Source organism: Schistocerca gregaria, chromosome 2 (genome assembly GCF_023897955.1).
Source record: "Schistocerca gregaria isolate iqSchGreg1 chromosome 2, iqSchGreg1.2, whole genome shotgun sequence".
NCBI classification, from domain to species: domain Eukaryota; kingdom Metazoa; phylum Arthropoda; class Insecta; order Orthoptera; family Acrididae; genus Schistocerca; species Schistocerca gregaria.
Genome location: NC_064921.1, coordinates 446,944,130 through 446,966,171, shown reverse-complemented (window position 1 = coordinate 446,966,171; position 22,042 = coordinate 446,944,130). Strand labels below are relative to the sequence as shown.

General features: G+C 38.4%; 1 protein-coding gene across 1 annotated transcript in view; it reads right to left on the bottom strand.

Moving 5' to 3' along the window:
- Window positions 1-9,972: 9,972 nt before the first annotated feature.
- The window catches only part of LOC126325453 (alanine--tRNA ligase, cytoplasmic), a 185,721-nt gene continuing 173,651 nt past the window's right edge, over window positions 9,973-22,042 (bottom strand). Inside the window, exon 19 of the mRNA XM_049995175.1 lies at window positions 9,973-10,966. Coding sequence (XP_049851132.1) covers window positions 10,100-10,966 — 867 coding nt within the window. The 3' untranslated portion in view covers window positions 9,973-10,099. The remainder of the gene's footprint in view (window positions 10,967-22,042) is intronic.

The following is a 22,042-nucleotide window of genomic DNA, read 5'->3' as shown; positions in this document are numbered from 1 at the left end:
AAAATATTGATATTTTTTCCCAAAAAATCAATATATACTAATGACTTTTCCCGCTGATATATAGATATCAGAAAGGCAAAATCGAGTGCCAATATTTTTATTCTATATTATATTTTTTCACAATTTTTGTTATATATTTGAAGTTGTTCTTTTGAAATTGTAGAAGAATTGACTTCCACTGTTTGAAGGAGTCTTTTTCAGCTTTCATCGCATTCAGTCTGTCTCTTTGACAGTGTGAAGCAAGTGTAAGTGGCACAAAAGAAGTAGTCTGATCTCACTGTGGGGGAGGGGAGGGGAGGGGAGGGGAGGGGAGGGGAGGGGAGGGGAGGGAGGGGGGGTGATTGGAGTAACAAAATTCCTCTTGTGAAGAAATAGCACACCAGTTGCTTTAAAAACCAATTTTTAATGCAACTATGCACTATTTCTTCACATAAGCATTCTTCAAAAACAGTTGCTAAAAAAGTCTAAATGATAAGATTGGTTTTTGCAGCAGAGGGAGATGTGTGAGGGGAAATGCTGACGTAATCGCTGATCAGTGCTACCAACAGGAACTGCAACATTTAGCTCCACCATACAATTTTGGCACTACAACTGGTAGGTCCCTGGCAATGGCAAAATGGAAAAATAGGGAAGTCAACATGATGTGTTCTGGACAAATCTGATAAATAACGTAAGCGAACAACAGACCCATTGGACACCTTTTATTGTGCCACTTAAATGCAGTTACCAATGTTAGGAAAGTAGTTGTCGCCAAGAGTGAACATGTGTCATTTTCCTTTCAATTCTTGCTCTAAGGGTGATAGGCAGGTGGCTAGCTCGTCAATGTACAGAATATCTAATAATAAATCAATACTTAAATATACAGCTTTAAAACCGCACTCACGAATTCCACCTCAGATTATCCTCATCCTACTCTCAGATCACTTCACAGTGTGCAGCCAATATTTTTCTATGCCGGTACATCAATATTTTTTCCGTCGATATATCTACGAGTTTTTTTTATATATCCAGAGCTGATAATGTTTTTTTTTAAACATCGATATATCGGATTCCCGATCTTTTTAAAAATATTAACAGTCGTAGTTTGGACGTGGAAGGTTGAAACCAGGTCTAATTTTTAGTATTAAGTCAGTTCCAAGAGGTACAAATATGGTAAGGATTTAGTAACTGCAGTATCAACAAAGTCTTCATCAACCACACACAGCATGTTGCGCGCAACTCACATTTCAGCAGAAGAAATTTGTGAACCAGCCACAGTAAGTTGCTGCCATAAAGAGCTCGCACATACACTGCTAGGTGGTGCTTCACAAGCCACTAGAAGATGCTGAATTAGTAGCGCCTCACTGGCTGTAATAGTGATTGGACCAAGCAACTTTTTAAGCCTCCGCACTCACGAGCCCCACCTCAGATTATCCTCAACCTACACTCAGACCCTTCAAAAAAGGGGAAATTGAAGGTTGACTCTGAGAAGAATAAAGAAAAAGTCTCAATGAAGTGTTATTTGTGTAGAAACAGAAAAATAGATGACAAGGGTTTTGAAATAGGTGACAGAGGGGTTTTAACAGAAAAAATGGTTTGGAGCAAGTGTGTGCATAATCACCTATACCTGTCATCAGTGTTATGAATGAGTTAATGACCTGAGTTACAGTGTGAACAGAAGATAAAAATATGAAAGAAATGGTATTTGCAGATAATGTAATGCTGTGGGGAACAGAGGAGAGATACAAGAAAGTCTAAACATATGGCACAGTATAAATTGAAAGTTTATGCAAAGAAGTGATGGAGATGGTAAAGAATAACAGGAGAAGAGTGTCTGACAAGTTTTAGAGGGCAAGTACTAAACAAAGCAAAAAGTTACAATAAGCACCTGAAGAGCATTAACAGATGACAGCAGGTGGAATAATGAGGAGATTAGTGACAGGGGAAAGCAAGCCCAAGATTTTCTGTAAGAAGCCTCGTCTGAAGTATGAATGTATGCCAAAAATTATGATGATATACTGACCAAACTCACTTATGCATCAGATACATGGGTAACATACACTAGGGTGGTGAGCAGAATATAGGATTGCAACAAGAAATTTCAAAGCAGCAGAATAGCACCTATTAGAATGGATACAGTAAGGAAAAAGATATCAAAGAAAAGCCCATGCAAGAGACCATAACAAAGGCAAGATTAAGATGGTATGAGGATGTTCAAAGAATGGTAGTTGGCAAGAGACAGACAGGCCCATGAAATGACAATGGGAGGCAAGAGACCTAGAGGTAAACTGATAAATGGACGGATTGTTGGAGAGAAGAAATGTGTTTTGAAGAGAGGGGAAGATTGGAACAGGGTACAGAAAGAAACAGGAAAATATGGAGAGGCTCATGTTCTAAATACACCAAGTCAACAGCAGGAGGTTGTAGAAGAAGAAGATACAAGTCATTAAATATTTCCTAGTAAAACACTTTTTGTATTTTAGGAAATTACGTTACTGCCATAGGGTTGATTATTGTACATTCCAGGCAAAAGTAGGAGCTATGAATTGGTATGAAAATTTTTGATACACCCAGTTTGGAGACGATGAGTTATACAAATGCAGTGTTATTACTATTGCTGAAAAATGTTCAATGTTGTAAAATGAATTCTTAAGATATACATCATTTGCCAAAAGTTTAAAATTTCAACTTTCAATACTTCTGAAGTTGGTCTGATCTTGTTCTCATGCTGGATATGTCTCTCGTGCTGTGTTCTTGACCTGCAACTACTTTTTAATCTTTACTCTTTCTACCCTGACAAAGGAACTAATAATTCTGAAACCCAGGAATAGCTTTTTTCCCCCACTTCAGAATTAAAAAGAGAGAGAATGGCTTTAATGTACATTCTTCCTGTGAACCAATTTTTCTGAGATTATATGATTTGGTGCTCATAGATCTTTATGTTTCACTGTTTACAGGCCACATATGCTCACTTGTTAGTTCTTATATTGGGCAAAACTTGTAAATTTGCACCTTTTGCAAAATGCTATTATTGGTCACTTACAAGAGTATTATTTCAGGTAAGAGGGCAACCTCAAGCATCAGCTACCAGAAATTTTTACTACTGAGGTATCACCAAAAGCTCAAGTAATCCACAAGAATAGTGAGAAATCCTGGCAACTATTTGAAGCTATAATCTGACTAAGATGTACAAAAGTTTGTGAAACTGGTGCCAGAAGAGACCATATTGAATTAACTACCACATTCAATGTCCAAGACCACTGTAAGTGGTTTCAAGTAATGTAGAGGGAGACACTAAAGTGGTTGGATTGACAAACCCCCCCCTCACACCACACACAGGAAGCAAGCAACTTCAGAAAAGAATTTCATGACAAACTGGGTGGGGAACGAGGGAGAGATGGGAAACTGCACTTCAAATGAATTTGGTACAGGGGGAGCACAGGAAATTTCTCTCCCTTATAGTGTGTGAGAATCTATGCAGAAGAGGTGGGAGTCATGAGGTTCAGATGTGTTGATCAGCAAATGTGGTCCAGAACGATCAACAATTGACCAAATACAGTTTAGTGAAACCTTACAGTTGCAGGTGGAACAAGATCTGCATGAAAATTTCTCATTTCCCTGTATCTCTTTTCACATTAGCTAGTTTAAAAGAAAATGCAACAGAGAAAGAGTAAATTGTTAATGTGCCAGCGAGAGGGTACAGAATTTGGCTGAATTAAGTTCAGGAACTTTCTCACAAACATTAGAGAGACAAAAAATTATGTACCCGCATCATCTACAAATGAGCAAGCTTGTGTACAACTAATATTATTAATTTTAATGGTAATTAAATAGGGCTTAAGTGACCCAAAAAGTGTTATTTGTACGTAGATGGTGTTCAAATATTTGTTCTGTACCTTTGCTATTTGTTTGAGGTTCTCCTCTGAAGTCATGCGGCAGATGGAGTTCCGCAGCACAAGTTTTTACGTCACAACAGACGCTGTGTGGGACTATCAATACTGTATGGAGTGCCAAGGAAGACCTCAGAGTATTACACGTCTGTGTGCTTCAATGAACATGCAACATAACAATGTTATTGAAGAATAAATGAATGAAAGTCTTTTACAGTGTTTAGTTAATAAGGGCTTAGCTACTGGTCAGACCTGATATTTAGCCTGATATACATAACACTGAGAAAAAGAAGAAGAATTTTATTTAGTAAACATCAGACAATAAGAAGACAGTAAATCATTACAATTAAAAGGGAATTTTATCATTGAAAAAGCTGAAAAGTGAAGCTGGCCTAAACATAAAAATAAAATAAAAGGCGAAGAAGTTTGACTTCAATTGATAACACAGTTGTTGCTGTTGAAAATTCGGAAAGGTGCTAAGACTTATTGAAAAGCAAATACTCGTCATCTGAATTTTGACTCAGATGGTCAGAATTGCCTTTTAGCATGTAAAATAAATTTTGTGGAGAGTATTTATATGTTTTGGGCCTGGTAACTAGTCGAGATGCTTTGTTACCATCATCTTCATATGAGGTGAAAACTGAAGAATTAAACCCAAAAGCTTGTAATGGGTATTTGGAGGCTGCATGAGCTATTATTGTGTTAGTTTATGGGTGTATTTAGCTTTATCATCTACATCTAGATCTATACCCTGCATGCCACCTTGCAGTTGAGACATAACAAGTGGATACTTCCCATCGGTTATGTCTTCTTCTCCCAATACTTAGATTTTTTTCCGAAGTTAATTATGTCTCTGATAAAACTTATATAACATGTGATATGTAGATGAAAACCTGCAAATCAATTATTGAGCAAAGATCAATTTAAATTCATTGTTCAGTTTATTTTTCCTGCTGCACAGATTCCATTCGTAGCACTAGTTTGACTATAGATTATGTCAGTTAAAATATATATATTTAACTGAAGATAATGCTACACTTCTGTAAGTGGGAAAAACATTTAAGTCAATTGTCAGAATCTAATATAATGACCTACGCCGTTTGAAAGCTATGCTTTGTGACTTTCCAGTAACATATATTAGCTTTAAGAATAATAACCAAAAATACTAGTCGAACTCATTGTAAAGATCTGTTCAAAACACTGAGGATTTTAACTGCTCCATGCAAATACATTTAGCAGTCAGTTGTACACATAAAAAAATAACATTAGTAATTACTGCACCAACAACTCTGTCCATGACCAGGCAACAAGAGATGACTCAACTTACATTTACCAAGAAAAAGTAAACATAAAACTCAAAACAGCATCTTCTACCAAGGAATAAAACTTACAATAAATTACCAAAAGAGAGTAAGGAAATTACAAAAATACACTAATTTAAAAAGGCAGCTAAAATGTACCTGTTATGCAGTACATTTTATACATAGAAGGATTACTTAGATAAAACAGATTAGGGGTTTTATAAAAAATGTTATACAAATAAATAAAAATAATTATTATAATAAAACATCCAACATTCCACATAACACCTTCACTTTATGTTTTTTTCCTTTCTACAAATACTTACCTCCAAGCTACGCATAGCACAATACTAACACATCTTCCTCTTTCTGAGCTCAACATCTCACTCCTTATGGAAGAACGCTGACTCAGTTTTTCAGGATAGCAAATGGGAAGTTGCAGTACAGAAAATGACCTAGAGATCACCAGTGTGTGTGTGTGTGTGTGTGTGTGTGTGTGTGTGTGTGTGTGTGTGTGTGGGGGGGGGGGTTAGTGAAGTGTTATGAAACAATGTGCATATCGTGTGTGCAGTGACTGATAGTGAGATATGAGTGAACAGTGTGGCATTAAATAAGTTATTTGTGAAAAAAAAGTATTGTATACCAGGAGTAAATCTAATGATTATCTCTAACCAGAAGTCTGCAAATATATGTGTATATGAATTAGGTTATTTTAAATTGGTCTAAACTTGGGTATCCATATTTTTTTTTTCTAAATTTCTAATTCGTAAGCTTTTTTACAAGCCAAGTTTTGGTGAAAGTCTGCTATTTATTCAGATCAGCCAAATTGAACCTAGATGATTTTCGAAGTATTATGTAGTTCATTTGGTTTGCTCTTACACCATTCTTTATAAGACCATGTGAGCCTCAGACTGTAGTCTGCAGTAAGAAGTCACAGAAGCAAGAACTAAGGTGACCAGTACGGGAAAGTCTGTCGCAGTCCTAACAGCTCATAGAATGTACCGCATTTCGAGTCTGATCGCATGTCCTGACATGTCACTTATTAACTCAATTGAAACATCTAGTAATTACTTCGCATTGTGAACATGTTTCGATTTTTATTAACTTTGACATTGGTGCACTGCTATGACAACAATCCAATACAGTAATAGAGTGAACATATTTTCACAGTGCAGTCTCATTTAGTTGTGGTGTTTATGCTCAAACTGAAAGATAGCGGGTTATCCTAGTAAAATAACTGTCACCCATAAAAGTGACTAATCTTGTAACTTAAGTTAATTGTCCTTTTGCCACATCAAACAACTGCTAATTATCTAGTTTAGGTTAGCCCTACTGCACTAAGATTGCAGAGGAAGAACTACAAATTAGTGCAGTATGTATACTGATAGTGGCTCAAATTCAGTTTATATACTCTGTGGACAACATTACTGGAATTATTGTTATCACCAACTGTTTTCAGCCAGTTTTGACCATCAGGTGCCAGCTAGCAAGGGAAACTATCCAGGTAGAGTGAATTAGATATACGGCGAGTAGTGAAAGGTACTTTGCATGCCATTCATTTACCTTTTCCTGCCCCAGTCATGGATGCCGAGCAGGAGAGAGGGGGAATGACACGTAAGATGTTTCCCTCTGGTAATTGTAAGTTAAAATAAATGAGAAAACTAGTATGAGCCTGGTAATTATTTTCTAATAAAAAGTTTCAACAGTGACAACAATTAAACTTGAATTATATGAACACTGAAAAAGAAGCCAAATTCTTTTCTCATTGTGGCGTGCACATGAAATCTAATTAGTGCACAACACACTGAAATGAGATATGGTACAGTTGAAGAAAATAATTACTCAAAAATAAATTGAGGAAACAACTTGCTCTTAGCAGGTTGTTGGAGACACTTCTACAACATATGAGTTCTTGGAACATCATTATTCTAGCCCAGGTGAAAGAACATTGGGAGTAGTGGACAAGAGGTACTCCAACAGTTACGGCATGGGCAGTACCACCTACATCATCATCATCATCATCATCATCATCATCATCATCATCATCATCATCATCATTACCTGCAAAAAATTTAGCAAAATAAACGATGTGATGAGGTGTGTGAGTAGTGCTAATTCTCAGCAGTTGCAAGTAAGGCCCGAGGGCTTCTAAATCTTAGAGCCACAATCTACATGACCAGTTTGCAAACACAGATCACATGTTTGAAGAGACCTCATGTCAACAATCTTTTAGCACTTCACCTCTGTGTTACCTTTAATAAGTTTAGTACTCGCCAGACTGACATTATGCAAGCTGGTCAGCAGTCCTTTCGTATGTGTTCTCCTAATGTGATCCATTTAGGTAGTTAGCTTATAAGCACTAACAGGTGCACATATGTATTGAGCTTTCTGGACCTAACCTGACTGTCCCTTTTCCCCTCCCCTTTTAACTTTCACTAAGATGTAACTAATGGCTATCACCCAAGCTTTTAGTAGAGTCACCTTTTGCAGGCCAGAATTAAATCTTGAGTCATATATTAGATACTTAACTTTCTACATTAACTGGAACATAACAACTTGTAAAGAGTCATTTCTCTGTACAACAGGATCTTTTTGCTAGTCTGTTTTCACTGTTATGTCAGCTAACCATTTTCTCTGACATCCTTATGTTGAGCACTCAGTAGAATGATAACTACTCCTCCTCCTGCCCATCTATTAGAATATTTCACCATAGTATGTAATCTATTCCTATTTTAAAAATTTTTGGGGAACTAGCCACTCTAAAAATTCTTTCGTTGATGGTATGTGAATTCTAATCAGCAAGATTAAGGTTTAATGATCCATCAGTGATTAGGTAATTAGAGGTGGAGCACAAGATCTGATTGCAAAAGGACAGGCCATGGTATTTTCATAGGAATTCTGGTATCATAGCCTACTGCACTTGAGAAGAGCTGAACAGTATGGCCAAGAAGCAGCACTGCTGCAACTGCAGGTGCTGTGGCCACTGATGTAAGTGTTGCCTTAAGAAGCCACACCTGTCCGGCTAGCCTATCTGGGCCTGCAGCTGCCCGTTTAAAGCCAGCATCATGGTCTCCCCATCAGTTAGTTGTGATTTCTCTGCATTATCATACAGATGTCTACACTTCATTGTCTTAGTTCTGAATTCACTATGTCTTAGTATTCGACCTTGGTTTGCCCTTTGAACTACTTCTGCCATGCAATCCCCATTGCCTGTCATTCTCTCACATTTCTCACTGTTGTTCTCTGACAACTCACTGTTGATGTTCTCAGTCAGTGGAATCATCTCATAAATCACCTTAAGTAGTTTAAGGGAATTATAGGAAAACCATATTTGGAACGCTAACCAGGAATTTGAACCCTACTTCTCCCAAATTTGAGTCCAGTGTCTGTCTAAAGCACTGTACTACTTTCAAAGTGTTTTTCTTAGTATCAGTTGAAAACAGTCTTGGTTGCAATTTCAGTTTTTTTATATATCAACTGTGTGTTGCCTAAATAAGGTGAAACATGTAGTTGATGCATAAAAAAACTAAAATTGCAACCAAGACTATTTTAACTAATACCACTAAACACTGGTTTGCTGATTCTTGTCATTCAAACATAATTTCTGTTTATCTTAGATTTAGGAGGCTTCCAAGACTGTCAAAGAAGCCCACATAATTCAGATTGTCGAACAAAGTTTTAATCATGTGGTTCAATATGCATTAATTGGGCCATCTCCCACACCAAAATAATACAACAGAGATGAATCCGATTTATTCATTGCAGCTCATGTTACAGCACTGGTGGAATGACAAATGCAACAAAGGTGAAGCAGTCACACACTCACTTGAATCGGTCCACAGATTCTACAACAACAACCATAGCTATTGCACAATAACCAAATAAATTTAAATTTATCTTGCCACTGTTGTTCAAAAGCTGCCAAGCACAATGCAGCAACAAGAATTATCATTTAAATGATACTGCCTTACAGCGAGCTAAAATAAAAATTAATAGCATTATGAGGTGAGAGCAATTATTACACTGAAATGATCCAGCAACAGAGCGAATATAGCAATGACCGAAAATAATGACCGGGTCACTGAAGAATATTTTCCCAATATTTAGAAATTTGTACACCAAAAGTAACCATTCATCCACATTCATTACATTGTTTTATGTAACTACCATCAAGTTGCTCTTTCAGATCACTATACAACCTCATTTTGACATAGTGTTAAAACTGGAATGGGTTGTGGTTGTCAGTGGTGTGATACTTACAAAATTGAAACAATTGAGGACTTTACTGATACTGGCTGTTACACTAAGAAAGCTTGAATGTTTGGTACAAACACATTCAATTAATCATTTTTCAGTTTGGCTTGATTTTCTTGCTGCATTCTTATGTGATACATACACAAGAGTGTGTTACGTCCTCCTTGGTTAAAGTGCTGCTAACTTTGTATATTTCATCTGATACTAACGTCAGGAAATGTACATGGGACTCAAATAATTTTCAATGTTAAATATTCACTACTTTTTCAAAAGAACTCAATATGAAGAGAAAAAAAGTTGAACGTTTATTTGATAGTAGTATTCTTTAAAGTTGTGTAGAAGAGGATTGTAGAGGTTAGGCACACTTAATAATAATTGTGACGCAATTCTCAAGTTGAACTAATATTTCTGAGTAGTATTTTCCCTACTCATTAATGCCACAGAAGTAGCTTTTTGAAAGAGCAATAATGAATACTATTTCTGCTAGCTGTGAATAGTATCAATAAGAAGGAACATGTTGGGACAGAAAGAAAAATTGATACTAATGCTTTATAAAGTTTCCATCAGTTTATTCTGGAATTCCACTCTTGGCATTTACAAAATATCTGTACATGATGACCTTCACTGAAAGTATGAAAATAATTATTTGGACATGTGTCAGACACAGTCATCAATTTACTTTCCTTTCTTAACATTTGCAATTTTTTCACAGAATTCAAATGGTCCAATAACATCAGTCACAACTGGCTGATGAAGAATAGTTTTAAACCATCTTGTCACATTGACGAACTTCTTTTGATTTGCTGGTTCTAGAACATGACGATACAGACTTAGAATGGCGCAGAATACGGATATATCTGCAAGAGTAAGCCTTTCTCCAACTAAAAATGTTTTCTTAAGAAATATTTTGTTTAAATATTCAAGTATTTTCTCAGTTTCTTTTTTTGCCTGTGCAACATTACAAACTATAGAGGAAGCTCCAAGACAAGAATATACCCATGAAAGAGCTGCTGGGGAAATATGATTGTCTGCAAAACTCATCCACTGCAGTACTTCTGCCTGAGAAAGCAAAGAATTGTCACCTTTCAGTTGGCTGTTTGCCAAATAAATGGCAATAGCATTAGCATCAGAGAGATAGATATTTTTCTTATCATCTTCAAAAGCAGGAACACCATCAAAAGGAAATTTTGATATGTATTCAGCATTCGTCTTGCTTTTCCCCATGTCAGTATCCCTCTGAGCCAAAGAAATGACATGTTCTCCATATTTTGCAGCTATCTGACACTGTAATGATTTATGACTTCCATGATGGATATAGAGAACAGGCCCATTAACTTTAACTGGGCTCTGATGAACACAATTCACATCATTTCCCAGTTTCAGCTCAGCATATTTAATAGCCGTTTGAATAGCATTTTCAAGGCAGCTGGTATTACTACCAGAGGCTTGTGCAGATTCTGGTTTTCCACCTCCTTTTCCTTGCATCATACCAGATACTTGCTGGATCCATTCATTTGCTTTTAGTCCTCGGTTGATTAAGTTCTGCAACACAATATATTTTTGTAGAAGCACCATATTATGAGAAATTTAAATTGTCAAGCATATTATACGAGCAACGTTTAATAAAATAGGTAATGATTATTGTTCTTTACCTTTTGACATTTTAAATACTAAAGTGAACTGAACAAAAACATGATACAATAAGAGCAATTATTATGAAGATAAAGTAATTTAATGATGATAAAAAAATAACTGAAGTCATGAATGGGAAGTGCCATTCCCATGAAAAACTTGTTAAAACAGAATTAAAAATAAGTATCCCACATAATGTGATAAGAAAACAGGCACCCAAGGAGGCTGGCCACACACTAGTTGATTTCAGTGACAACCCAAAAATATTTCCAACATATTCTGCCAATTAGTGGGAATTGACAATCTCACCAACCCAGCTGACTACATGCTTGTAGGTTTCTATAATGGGCCATGTCTGTGATTTTTCCTTTGGTTTTGAGATGATAAAGTTTTTGTTGCTACAAGTTAAAGAAGTGGACCAATGACAACACCGAAAAATTTATACAATTGTACAGAGAAATAAGTTTCTGAAAAGTGACACATGAATTTTACATGAACAAGAATGTGAATAAAAAGCATGTACAAAGACATAGCTGAAACATTCTAGATGATAATCTAGCTGTATACCAAAGTTTAATAAAATTTAAAGTACAAAATTTGCAATAAAGTTTCAGAAAAGAAATTCTTAATGTGTAGGTGGCATTATCGTCCATAACTGCTTTACAATTGTTGAAAGTATTTTAAATCCGTATTTGCAATTACAAGAAAATGTGTGCTTCTTTCAATAAATGTGCAGTCTGTAACTAAACATATTTACAATTTGGCTGGTTTTCTAGATCTAAACACAGTTTGTTACAAATGATTCTGAATTTATTTACAGTATTTTATGTCCAATTTTTGTTCACATCAGCAAAAACTGTCTACTTGTATATTGTGTATGTACATGTGTAGTTCTGCAAAGAGTATGGGATTAGGTGGAAAACAATAGTGCTAATCATGCAAGAAGATGGCGTTACCTGATGTGATCAAAACTCAAACATAAAATACCATGAGTAAAATCCACATCTTTTGTAATGAACTGATTTAGGTACAGAAAGCAGGTCAAATTAAAAAATTTGTTTCATTAAAAACCACTAATGATGTTTGAATAAAATGAAAGGTGTTTGGTGGAAATAATTTGCAATTTCTTGTAGTTGCAAAGGTATATTTGAAATACACTTAATAATTTCAGAAAAAAAGAGTTCAGAAAGATGCAACCCTCTTGCAAAAAAAGACAAGTGATGAATTCTATAAACCACTATGGTGAATTCCAATAAAAAGTTGCTTGTACTATGTTCATTGTTGTATTACTCATCAATGTATTACATCAACTATTTTACAGGTATCATTTATTACCGCTCTCTTCTTAACACCTAAAATATCGAACTTTAATGAGATTCACATTTTTCGTGAGCGTGCTTATACTGTTCATCCAAGCCTCAAGCCTCAGAAGTGTGTTTACATTTTGGAGCCTGTGGTTCCAGCTGTAGCAGTTATAAAGCGATGTACTGTCAAAATTGTTTGTGAACTGTATTCAAATATTAAATTAAGTAGTTTTCAATCATTCATCCATATATTAGCAGTGTGTTTACATTTCTTGGCTTGCAGTTGTGGATGTGACGGTTCTTAAGTTCTGACAAAGCTGTTTGTGCACTGCTATATAGTTATTAAATTTAGTAGTTTTCAATAGTCTCTCGTGCTGTTTGTGGTGAAATAACTGTTTAATAAACTTTTGGAAACACTCACTCACTGTGTTTTTTAGAGTTTTCTGTGCATTGAAGTCGTTTACTAAATTTTGTGCGGTAGTTTTCATCTGACGTTTCTTTTCTCGTGAAATATTTCACTAAAATTTTAACTCACTGTTTTAATTTCATTGAGTGTTCCAGTGCCCGCTTGAATGTTTGGTTTTAGCTAATAAATTGAGTGAAGTTTTGTTGCTATTGGTATAAGCTGTACTTTAGTAGTCTTAATAAAAGTTGGTATGTTCTTAGTACAGAGAGAATTTCGAGACCACTATCATTATTGTTAGTTATATAAATAGTTCTCCTAGTGTAACAGAAATTAGGTAATGTAGACATATAGTTTTTTTCAGTAACTGTAAAATTTTACAAAGAGTGAGAAGTTTGGGCTTTGTCGTAGGTTTGTGAGTAGTGGGTTATGATGTGGGATTTGTTAGAAGTATTTTCACTGGGGGGGAGGGGGGGGGGGGGATTGCAGTGGGGAAGCCAGTGGGCATTGTAGTGAGATCCTCTCCTGGGAATGCAGAATCTGTAGTAAAAATAAGTTGATAAAGGAGCAGGAGTGCAAGAGCTGTGCCCCTGAGGTGCAGTTACAATATGCAAAAGGGGAACTAGATACATTGAGGAGGGTGGAGGGTGCTGGGGAATGGGAACTGGCAGTTGGTAAGAAGGCAGTTAGGAGGAGGAGATATCCAGACAGTTTTACTTTGCTTATATGAATAGATTTGACTAAATGTCAGAGCTGAGTGGAGAAAAGCCTCTTGTAGCCATAGGTGCAGGTGTAGGAAACATGCAGCAGTCCTCAGCAGTTAGGAGGCCTAAGTTAATTGCAAACTCTAACAGAAAGAAGAAGGTTCTCCTATTAGGTAGTTCACATGGTAGAGGTGTGGGCCAGGAAGTGTTCGGGAGTGAGTAGTAGGTCACCGGTATTGTGAAGCCTAGTGCATTGTTGGGTCAGGTGACTGACAGCATACGGGAGTTACATAGGAATTTGACGAAAGAGGATCTGGTAGTGATTGTTGGTGGAGCAGAGAACAGTCTTGATACGACAAGGAAAATGATGTAGGTGTTGACCTGGCAAATATAGCCACTCAAACTGGTGACACTAAAGTGTATTTCAAGCAACTGTCTGAGTGTCATGATTGGCCCCATCTTATTGTGACTGTTAGGTGTATTAACATGGGTCTGGAGAAGGCATTGATGGCAGAGGGCATGGGTCGCATTGCAATGGTGCCATTTGAGTCTGTCAATAGATTGCACTTCAATAGGTATGGGAAGGGGGAGGCTGGCAAAGTTTATAAGTGACAGTGTAGTGGGTGGTGATGGGATCACTCATTGAAGAATTCCTGCATTAGTTGGTGTTAGAGCTGCACCTTTTTCAGATTGAAGTCATCTGATAGGTATACCTGCTTAAAGGAAGTCCCTCTAACTAAGGAATTACCTTCAGAGGCGGTTAGGCATCCAAGTAAAGAAGGAACTAGCATATTTCATCAAAATATAAGACATATTAGACATAAAGTTAGTGAACTGCTTATAGATGTTGATTCTGACATTATTGGTATATTGTAACACCGCTTAAATAATTTGACAATTCAGAGGCTTCCTTCACCAGGATACTGATTAGCTGGCTGTTTTTTCAAGGAGTTCCTTGCGTAGTGGGGGAGTGGCTGTGTATGTAAAAAACAGTGTCCTGTTTTGAGTCCATAGATGTGTCATGGCACTGCACCGAAGAGATATTTGAATGTTGCACAGGGGCAGATGAATTTAGTGAAACTAAACTTCTACTTGTTGATTTTTATAGGTCCTGTAACTCTGACTTCAGAGCATTTCTGCTCAAGCTAGAGAGGGCTCTTAGTTTACTTTATAGGAAGTACCAGAAATTAGTTATCTGTGGTGACTTCAATATTAATTAATTATATGACTGTGCAGGAAAAAGGATGTTGGTAGATATCCTAAACACATATGATCTGATGCAGATTATGTTTTTTTTTTTCTACCTAGGGTGCAGGGGAACAGTTGCACAGCCCTAGATAATATTTTTATTCATTCTTCATTACTAGATGGTCATTCTGTTAGTAAAAGGGGGAATGGCCTTTCAGACCATGACGCATAAATTTTAAAACTAAAAGGCTTTTGTACTCAAACAAATGTCACATATAATTACAAACAATGTAGGAAAGCTAATCCAATGACAATAGAGAATTTTTTAAACCTCGTTAAGGAACAAGAGGCGCAGGCATTTACAGTGCCGATAACATAGATGACAAATATAATGCTTTCTTAACACATTTCTCATGCTCTTTAAGAGTTGCTTTCCATTAGAACATTCTAAACAGGGTACCAGCAATAAAAGGCAGCCTGGGTGGCTGACTAGTGAGGCAAGGATATCACGTAGAACAAAGCGAGAATTATATCAAAATGCTATAAGTAGTCACAATCAAGCTATAGTAGCCCATTACAAACAGTATTGTAAGGTGCTCAAAAATGTTATTAGGAAGGCAAAGAGTATGTGGTATGCGAATAGAATAGCTAATTCACAGGATAAAATTAAAACTATAAGGTCAGTTGTGAAGGAAGTGTATGGTCAGCAGCACAAGGTTGATGATATAAGTCAGGTTATAGTAAAAATATTTCTTTTACTGATACGTCAGATATATGTACAGCATTTAACAATCATTTTCTGAGCATTGCTGGAGAATTAAATAAAAACTTTCTTTTTACAGGCAATCATATAAATCTTTTGGAAAATGCTTTTCCGGGACTGATTTCTGAAATACTCCTCTGTGATACTCTCAAGGGGGAGACTGAGTCAATAATTAAATTACTGAAGACTAAGGACTCTCATGGATATGATGGAGTGCCTAGCCGAATATTACAGTACTATGTTGCATGTTAGCCCTGTGATGATGAGGTCCCATACTCTGGGGAGTGTAGGGGACGATGCGGGAGACCCGCACCACTGACTAGGCAAGGTCCTAGCGGATGTGGTTTGCCATTGCCTTCCACTTAGCCATATTTGTAATTTTTCTTTTCAGAATGGTCACTTTCCTGAATGATTAAAGTACTCTACATCTACATACATACTCCGCAATCCACCATATGGTGCATGGCGGAGGGTACCTCATACCACAACTAGCATCTTCTCTCCCTGTTCCACTCGCAAACAGAAAGAGGGAAAAATGACTGCCCATATGCCTCTGTACGAGCCCTAATCTCTCGACTTGTCTTTCCTCGAAATATAAGTTGGTGACAGTAAAATTCTACTGCAGTCAGCCTCAAATGCTGGTTCTCTAAATTTCTTCAGTAGTGATTCACGAAAATAACACCTCCTATCCTCTAGAGACTCCCACCTGAAGTTCCTGAAGCATTTCCATAACACTTGCATGATGGTCAAACCTACCAGTAACAAATCTAGCAGTCCACCTCTGAATTGCTTCTATGTCCTCCCTCAATCCGACCTGATAGGGATCCCAAATGCTCGAGCAGTACTCAAGAATAGGTCGTATTAGTGTTTTACAGATGAACCACATCTTCCCAAAATTCTACCAATGAACCGAAGACGACAATCCACCTTCCCCAAAACTGCCATTACATGCTTGTCCCGCTTCATATCGCTCTGCAATGTTACGCCCAAATATTTAATTGACGTGACTGTGTCAAGCGCTACACTACTAATGGAGTATTCAAACATTACGGGATTCTTTTTCCTATTCATCTGCATTAATTTACATTTATCTATATTTAGAGTTAGCTGCCATTCTTTACACCAATCACAAATCCGGTCCACGTCATCTTGTATCCTCCTACAATCACTCAACGACACCTTCCCGTACACCACAGCATCATCAGCAAACAGCCGCACATTGCTATCCACCCTATCCAAAAGACCATTTATGTAGATAGAAAACAACAGCGGACCTACCACGCTTCCCTGGGGCACTGCAGATGATACCCTCACCCCCGATGAACACTCATCATCGAGGACAATGTACTGGGTTCTATTACTTAAGAAGTCTTCAAGCCACTCACATACTTGGGAACCAATCCCATATGCTCATACCTTAGTTAGGAGTCTGCAGTGGGGCACTGAGTCAAACACTTTCCGGAAGTCTGGGAATATGGCACCTGTCTGGTACCCTTCATCCATGGTTCGCAAGATATCATGTGAAAAAAGGGTGAGTTGCGTTTCGCAGGAGCGATGCTTTCTAAAGCCGTGTTGATGCATTGACAGCAACTTCTCTGTCTAAAGGAAATTCATTACATTTGAACTGAGAATATGTCCGAGAATCCTGCAACAAACCGATGTTAAGGATATTGGTCTGTAATTTTGAGGATCCATCCTTCTATCCTCCTTATATACAGGCATAACCTGCACTTTTTTTCCAGTCGCTTGGGACTTTACGTTGGGCAAGAGATTCGGCAAGGAGCCAATGCAGTAGAGTGCTCTCTGTAAAAGCGAATTGGAATCCCATCAGGACCTGGCAATTTATGTATTTTCAACCCATTCAGCTGCATCACGACCCCAGGGATGTCTATCACTATGTCCTCCATACAGAAATCTGTACGAGACTCAAACAGCGGTATGTTTGTACAATCCTCCTGTGTGAAAGATTTCTCAAATGCTAAATTTAAAATTTCAGTTTTCGTTTCGCTATCTTCCGTTGCCAGGCCAGACAGATCAGTGAGTGACTGGATCAAAGCCTTCGACCCGCTTACCGATTTTACATAAGACCAGAATTTCCTTGGGGTTTCAGCAACATCTTTTGCTAAAGTATGACGGTGGTAGTGGTTGTATGCTTTGCACATTGCTCTTTTTACAACAGCACGAATCTCTAATAACTTTTGCCTGTCCTCATTCTCCCGATCTTTCTTGTAATGCGAGTGCAACTGTCTTTGCTTCCTGAGCACTCTCCGAATTGCGCTGTTAAACCGCGGTGGTTCTTTTCCGTCCGTAACCCACTTTTTCGGCACATACGTCTCCAATGCGTGATTTACAATGTGTTTAAAATTTGCCCATAATTTGTCCACGTCCATCGTACCGGAGTAAATGAAGTCGATTCATTTACTAAGTGGGATTTAACAACTGCTTATCTGCTCTTTCTAGTAAGAATACTCTCCTAGGCTTCTTGACCGACTTTTTAACTTTCGTAACCATAGTCGTAATGACAACATCATGATCACTAATCTCTGTCTCAATACTGACACCGTTGATGAGGTCTGGTCTGTTCGTGGCTACCAAATCTAAAATATGTCCATTATGCGTTGGCTGTCGATTTAGCTGCTCAAGACAGTTCTCGGATAATGTGTTCAAAAGTAATTCACACGATGGCTTGTCTGTACCACCTGTAATGACATAGACATCCATAGACATCCCAGTCTATACTAGGTAGGTTGAAGTCGCCTCAAACTAATATAGCATGATCCGAGTACTTCTACGATACAGAGTGTAGACTCCCTTTGAACGGTTCGAGAACTGTCACGGTGGAACCTGGTGGCCAGCAATAACACGTAACAATTAACTTTATTTCTCCTAGCCCTGTTAAAAGTGTCCGGATAACTTCACAATCACACTCTACTTCGACCTCAGAACACACAATATTTTTGTCAACTGCAATGAAGACACCATCTCCTACAGTGTCTAATCTTTATTTCCGATACACGTTCCAACCCTCACTAAATATTTCAGAACTTCCTATCTCAGGGTTCAGCCAGGTCTCAGTCCCGGGAATAATTTGCATGCCACACGCTTCCTGGAGGGCAGTAAATGCAGGAACTTTATTCTGAACACACTGAAAATTTACTGCTAATATCTTGATAGCTGAAGTGTCTTTACACTGAGCGCGCCTTGATTTCCTTGCCTGCACATCGACTGGTGACAGTTCATAAGGACACCTCGCACTACTGCCTAGCCTAAAAAGCCCCCATGTGCACGCCACAAGTACTCTGCTACCCAAGTAGCTGCTTCCTTTGTGTAGTGCACCCCTCACCTATCTAGGGGCGTACTACAATTCCCCACCCAATAGTGCAAGCCTAGAAATCTGCAACCAAGACTGTCACAGAGTTGACGAAGCCTCTGGCTGAGACCCTCCACTCGGCTCCAAACCAAAGGACCCCAATCCACTCTGGGAACGATACTGCAAATAGAGAGCTCTGCTTGCACCCCGCGTGCGAGGCCAGCAGTCTGCACCAAATCTGCCAGACGCCCGTATGTACGAACTGAGGCTCGCCTCAGAACCCAAGCGACAAGCATCACTGGTGCCGACGTGAGCAACTACTTGCAGATGACTGCACCCCGTACTCTCGATAGCCACAGGCAAGGCCGCCTCCACATCTTGGATGAGGCCACCTGGCAGACAAACCGAGTGCATGTTGGAATTCTTTCCAGCCCTGTACGCTATTTCCCTAAGGGGCTCCATCAGCCGCCTAACATTGGAGCTCCCAATAACCAGCGAGCCTTTGCCCCCGTGTGCCTGCTCGGGCCCTGTTGAAGGAGTGGCCACCTGTCCACTGACAGGATGAACAGGCGAGGCCAGCCTCCACATTGACCCTCCACCTCGAGTGATGCGAACGCGTTTCAGTCCACCACTCACCCTGAGGTGAGGGCGGCCCTAACGCGCTGGGTACACTAGAAGGTGCCTCGGCAGCTGAGTGAGCAGACGCAGCAAGTGACACCTGGGGTGTCTCAAGCGACGCGCCAGACCCTCCGTCGTCGCTGCACCTCGAGGCAGCAGCCTGAAGGCGGCTGACCATGGCCAACAGCACGCTCAGCGGCTCGCGAACCGCGACCAGTTCCTCCTGAGCACGCACACACCCTATCCATCCTACTGCTAATATCTGGACGTGTAGAGTTGCGACAAATAAAACAGCAATATGTGACTGCACAGTTGTGTCACCTACACCAGATTGAGCTGCGATATATGAACAATTACTTAAGAACTAAGCAATCAAATGACCATGACTACGCCACTATACAGATATTGCAATGCGATCCTACCCCTGTCAGTACAAATGACAACCGCCTACGCGATGTTACACTCTACCGTTATTAAAATTTCATACTACCCCTTTCTAACGCAAAAATACGCAAAGATCCAAAAAAATTCATCACGCAAGCACACAAACACACAAAGTAATTTGAATTAAACCTGCAGAACTAATACGAAAAACTAAATATATGACTAGTTTCTACTACTGCTGCTCGCACACATCACTCTGCAAGCACAGATGAAACTGCACTGGCCTCTGTCTGCTGCTAACTCAGTAGTAAAGCAGCTTTATAAGATGGGAGAAAGGGATAATGTAGACATTTTTAGACCTATTCCCACACCTTCTTTGTTTGCTAAAGTTATTGAAAAGGCTGTGTATGTAAGGATAATAGATCATTTTATATCTAATAATTTGCTATCAAATGTACAGTTTGGCTTTATTAAGTCGTTTAACAACTGAAAATTCTATATTCTCTTATCTCTGTAAGTTACTGGATGGATTATACGAAAGTTTTTGAACACTAGGCATATTTTCTGACTTAACTAAGGTGTCCAATTGTCTTGATCACAAAATATGGCCCCACAGTTGGACCATTATGGAATATGGGGAGAAGCTCACAATTGGTTCACCTCTCACTTTAATCACCAACAGGAAAAGGTCATTATTCACAGTGTTGAGAATGGCCGTGATGTGAGGTCTGCGTGGGGCACGGTCAAATGGCGGGTGCCCCAGGGATAAGTGTTGGGGCCACTCCTGTTCCTTACGTATATAAATGATATGCTCTCTAGTATTACAGGTGATTCTAAAATATTTCTGTTTGCTTACGACACTAGTTTGGTTGTAAAGGATATTGTGTGCAACATCGGCTCTGTTTTAAATAGTTCAGTTTAGGACATAAGCTCACGACTTTTAGAAAATGAATTAATGTTAAATCACAGTAAGATTCAGTATTTACAGTTTAACAAAATTCAACAAAATGTAATTTCACACAACAGGCATATGATTACTGAAATTGAACAGTTCAAATTTCTGGGTGTTCGTGGAAAGCCCACGTTCAGGATCTAGTTCAAGGACTTAATATTGCCGTTTTTTCTATTTGAACGACATCTGAAGTAAGTGATAGTTCAACACAAAAATTAGTCTCCTTGGCTTATTTTCACTCGCTTTGTTGTACGGTATTATATTTTGGGGTAAATTTTCCCATCCTATAAGGATTTTTTTGGCTCGGAAACGGGCAGTTCAGGCAATAAATGGTGTAAAGTTCACAAACCTCTTGTAAAACTCGTTCACTAGTCTGGATATTTTGATATTGCCCTCTCAATACATATGTACATTCCTTACTGTCATTTCTTGTTAAAAATATTAGCTTATTCCCAAGAATTAGCAGCTTTCATACAGTTAATACTCGGCAGAAATCAAACCTGCATTTGGATCGGACATCTGTAACTCTTATGGAGAAAGGTGTGCAGGATACTGCTGCATCCATTTTCAATAAGCTACCGTAAGAATTCAAAAATCTTAGAAGTAACCCACCTGCTTTCAAATCTAAACTGAAGAGTTTCTTTAGGGGTCAATCCTTGTATACTGCTGAGGAAGTCCTTGAAAAATTGAGCTGATTCTTATGTTATCTCGTTGTTTGTGTTTACTTAAATTGAAGGCCCGACTTTTTTTTGGATTCATAAATATTTTATTCTGTGTGTCATTACTTTTATGTTGTAATGTCATGTACTGACATGGTTCATGACCTTGCAGATTTGATCCTCAAATTGGTCCTACAGAACCAGACATGTAAACAGAAATAAATAAATAAAAATCAATGCCCATGACTATGAATTAGATCCATACGTCAGAAACATTGCCTTTCACAACCCATTTTTTGATCCATTTTGTGCAATTTTTCTTTCAAGAAATATATGAGTACACACCACATAAATCACTAGCGACCGCCACCATTTTCTTCCTATTATCACGCACACTAACTTTCTGTCAATGATCTAAACTAGTTTCACAATTAAAAATTTACTACAGTAAAATAATGTCTAAAAACCTCTCACTGTACAACATACTTTCACCAATACAGAGTCGCAACTGCTGAAGTCTGTCACCCAAGGCCTCTGACTTGTTAAGCATGCACTACAGTTCTGGGTTCATGGACAAATCCACTGGTTTACACCCACATGAAAGAATCTGGCCTACGGCAGATCTGAGAGATTAGGTCAGACAGGCGAGGCCTGCACGTTAGTGGAAAACAATGGGCCTGAGATCAGCAGGCTACAGCCAT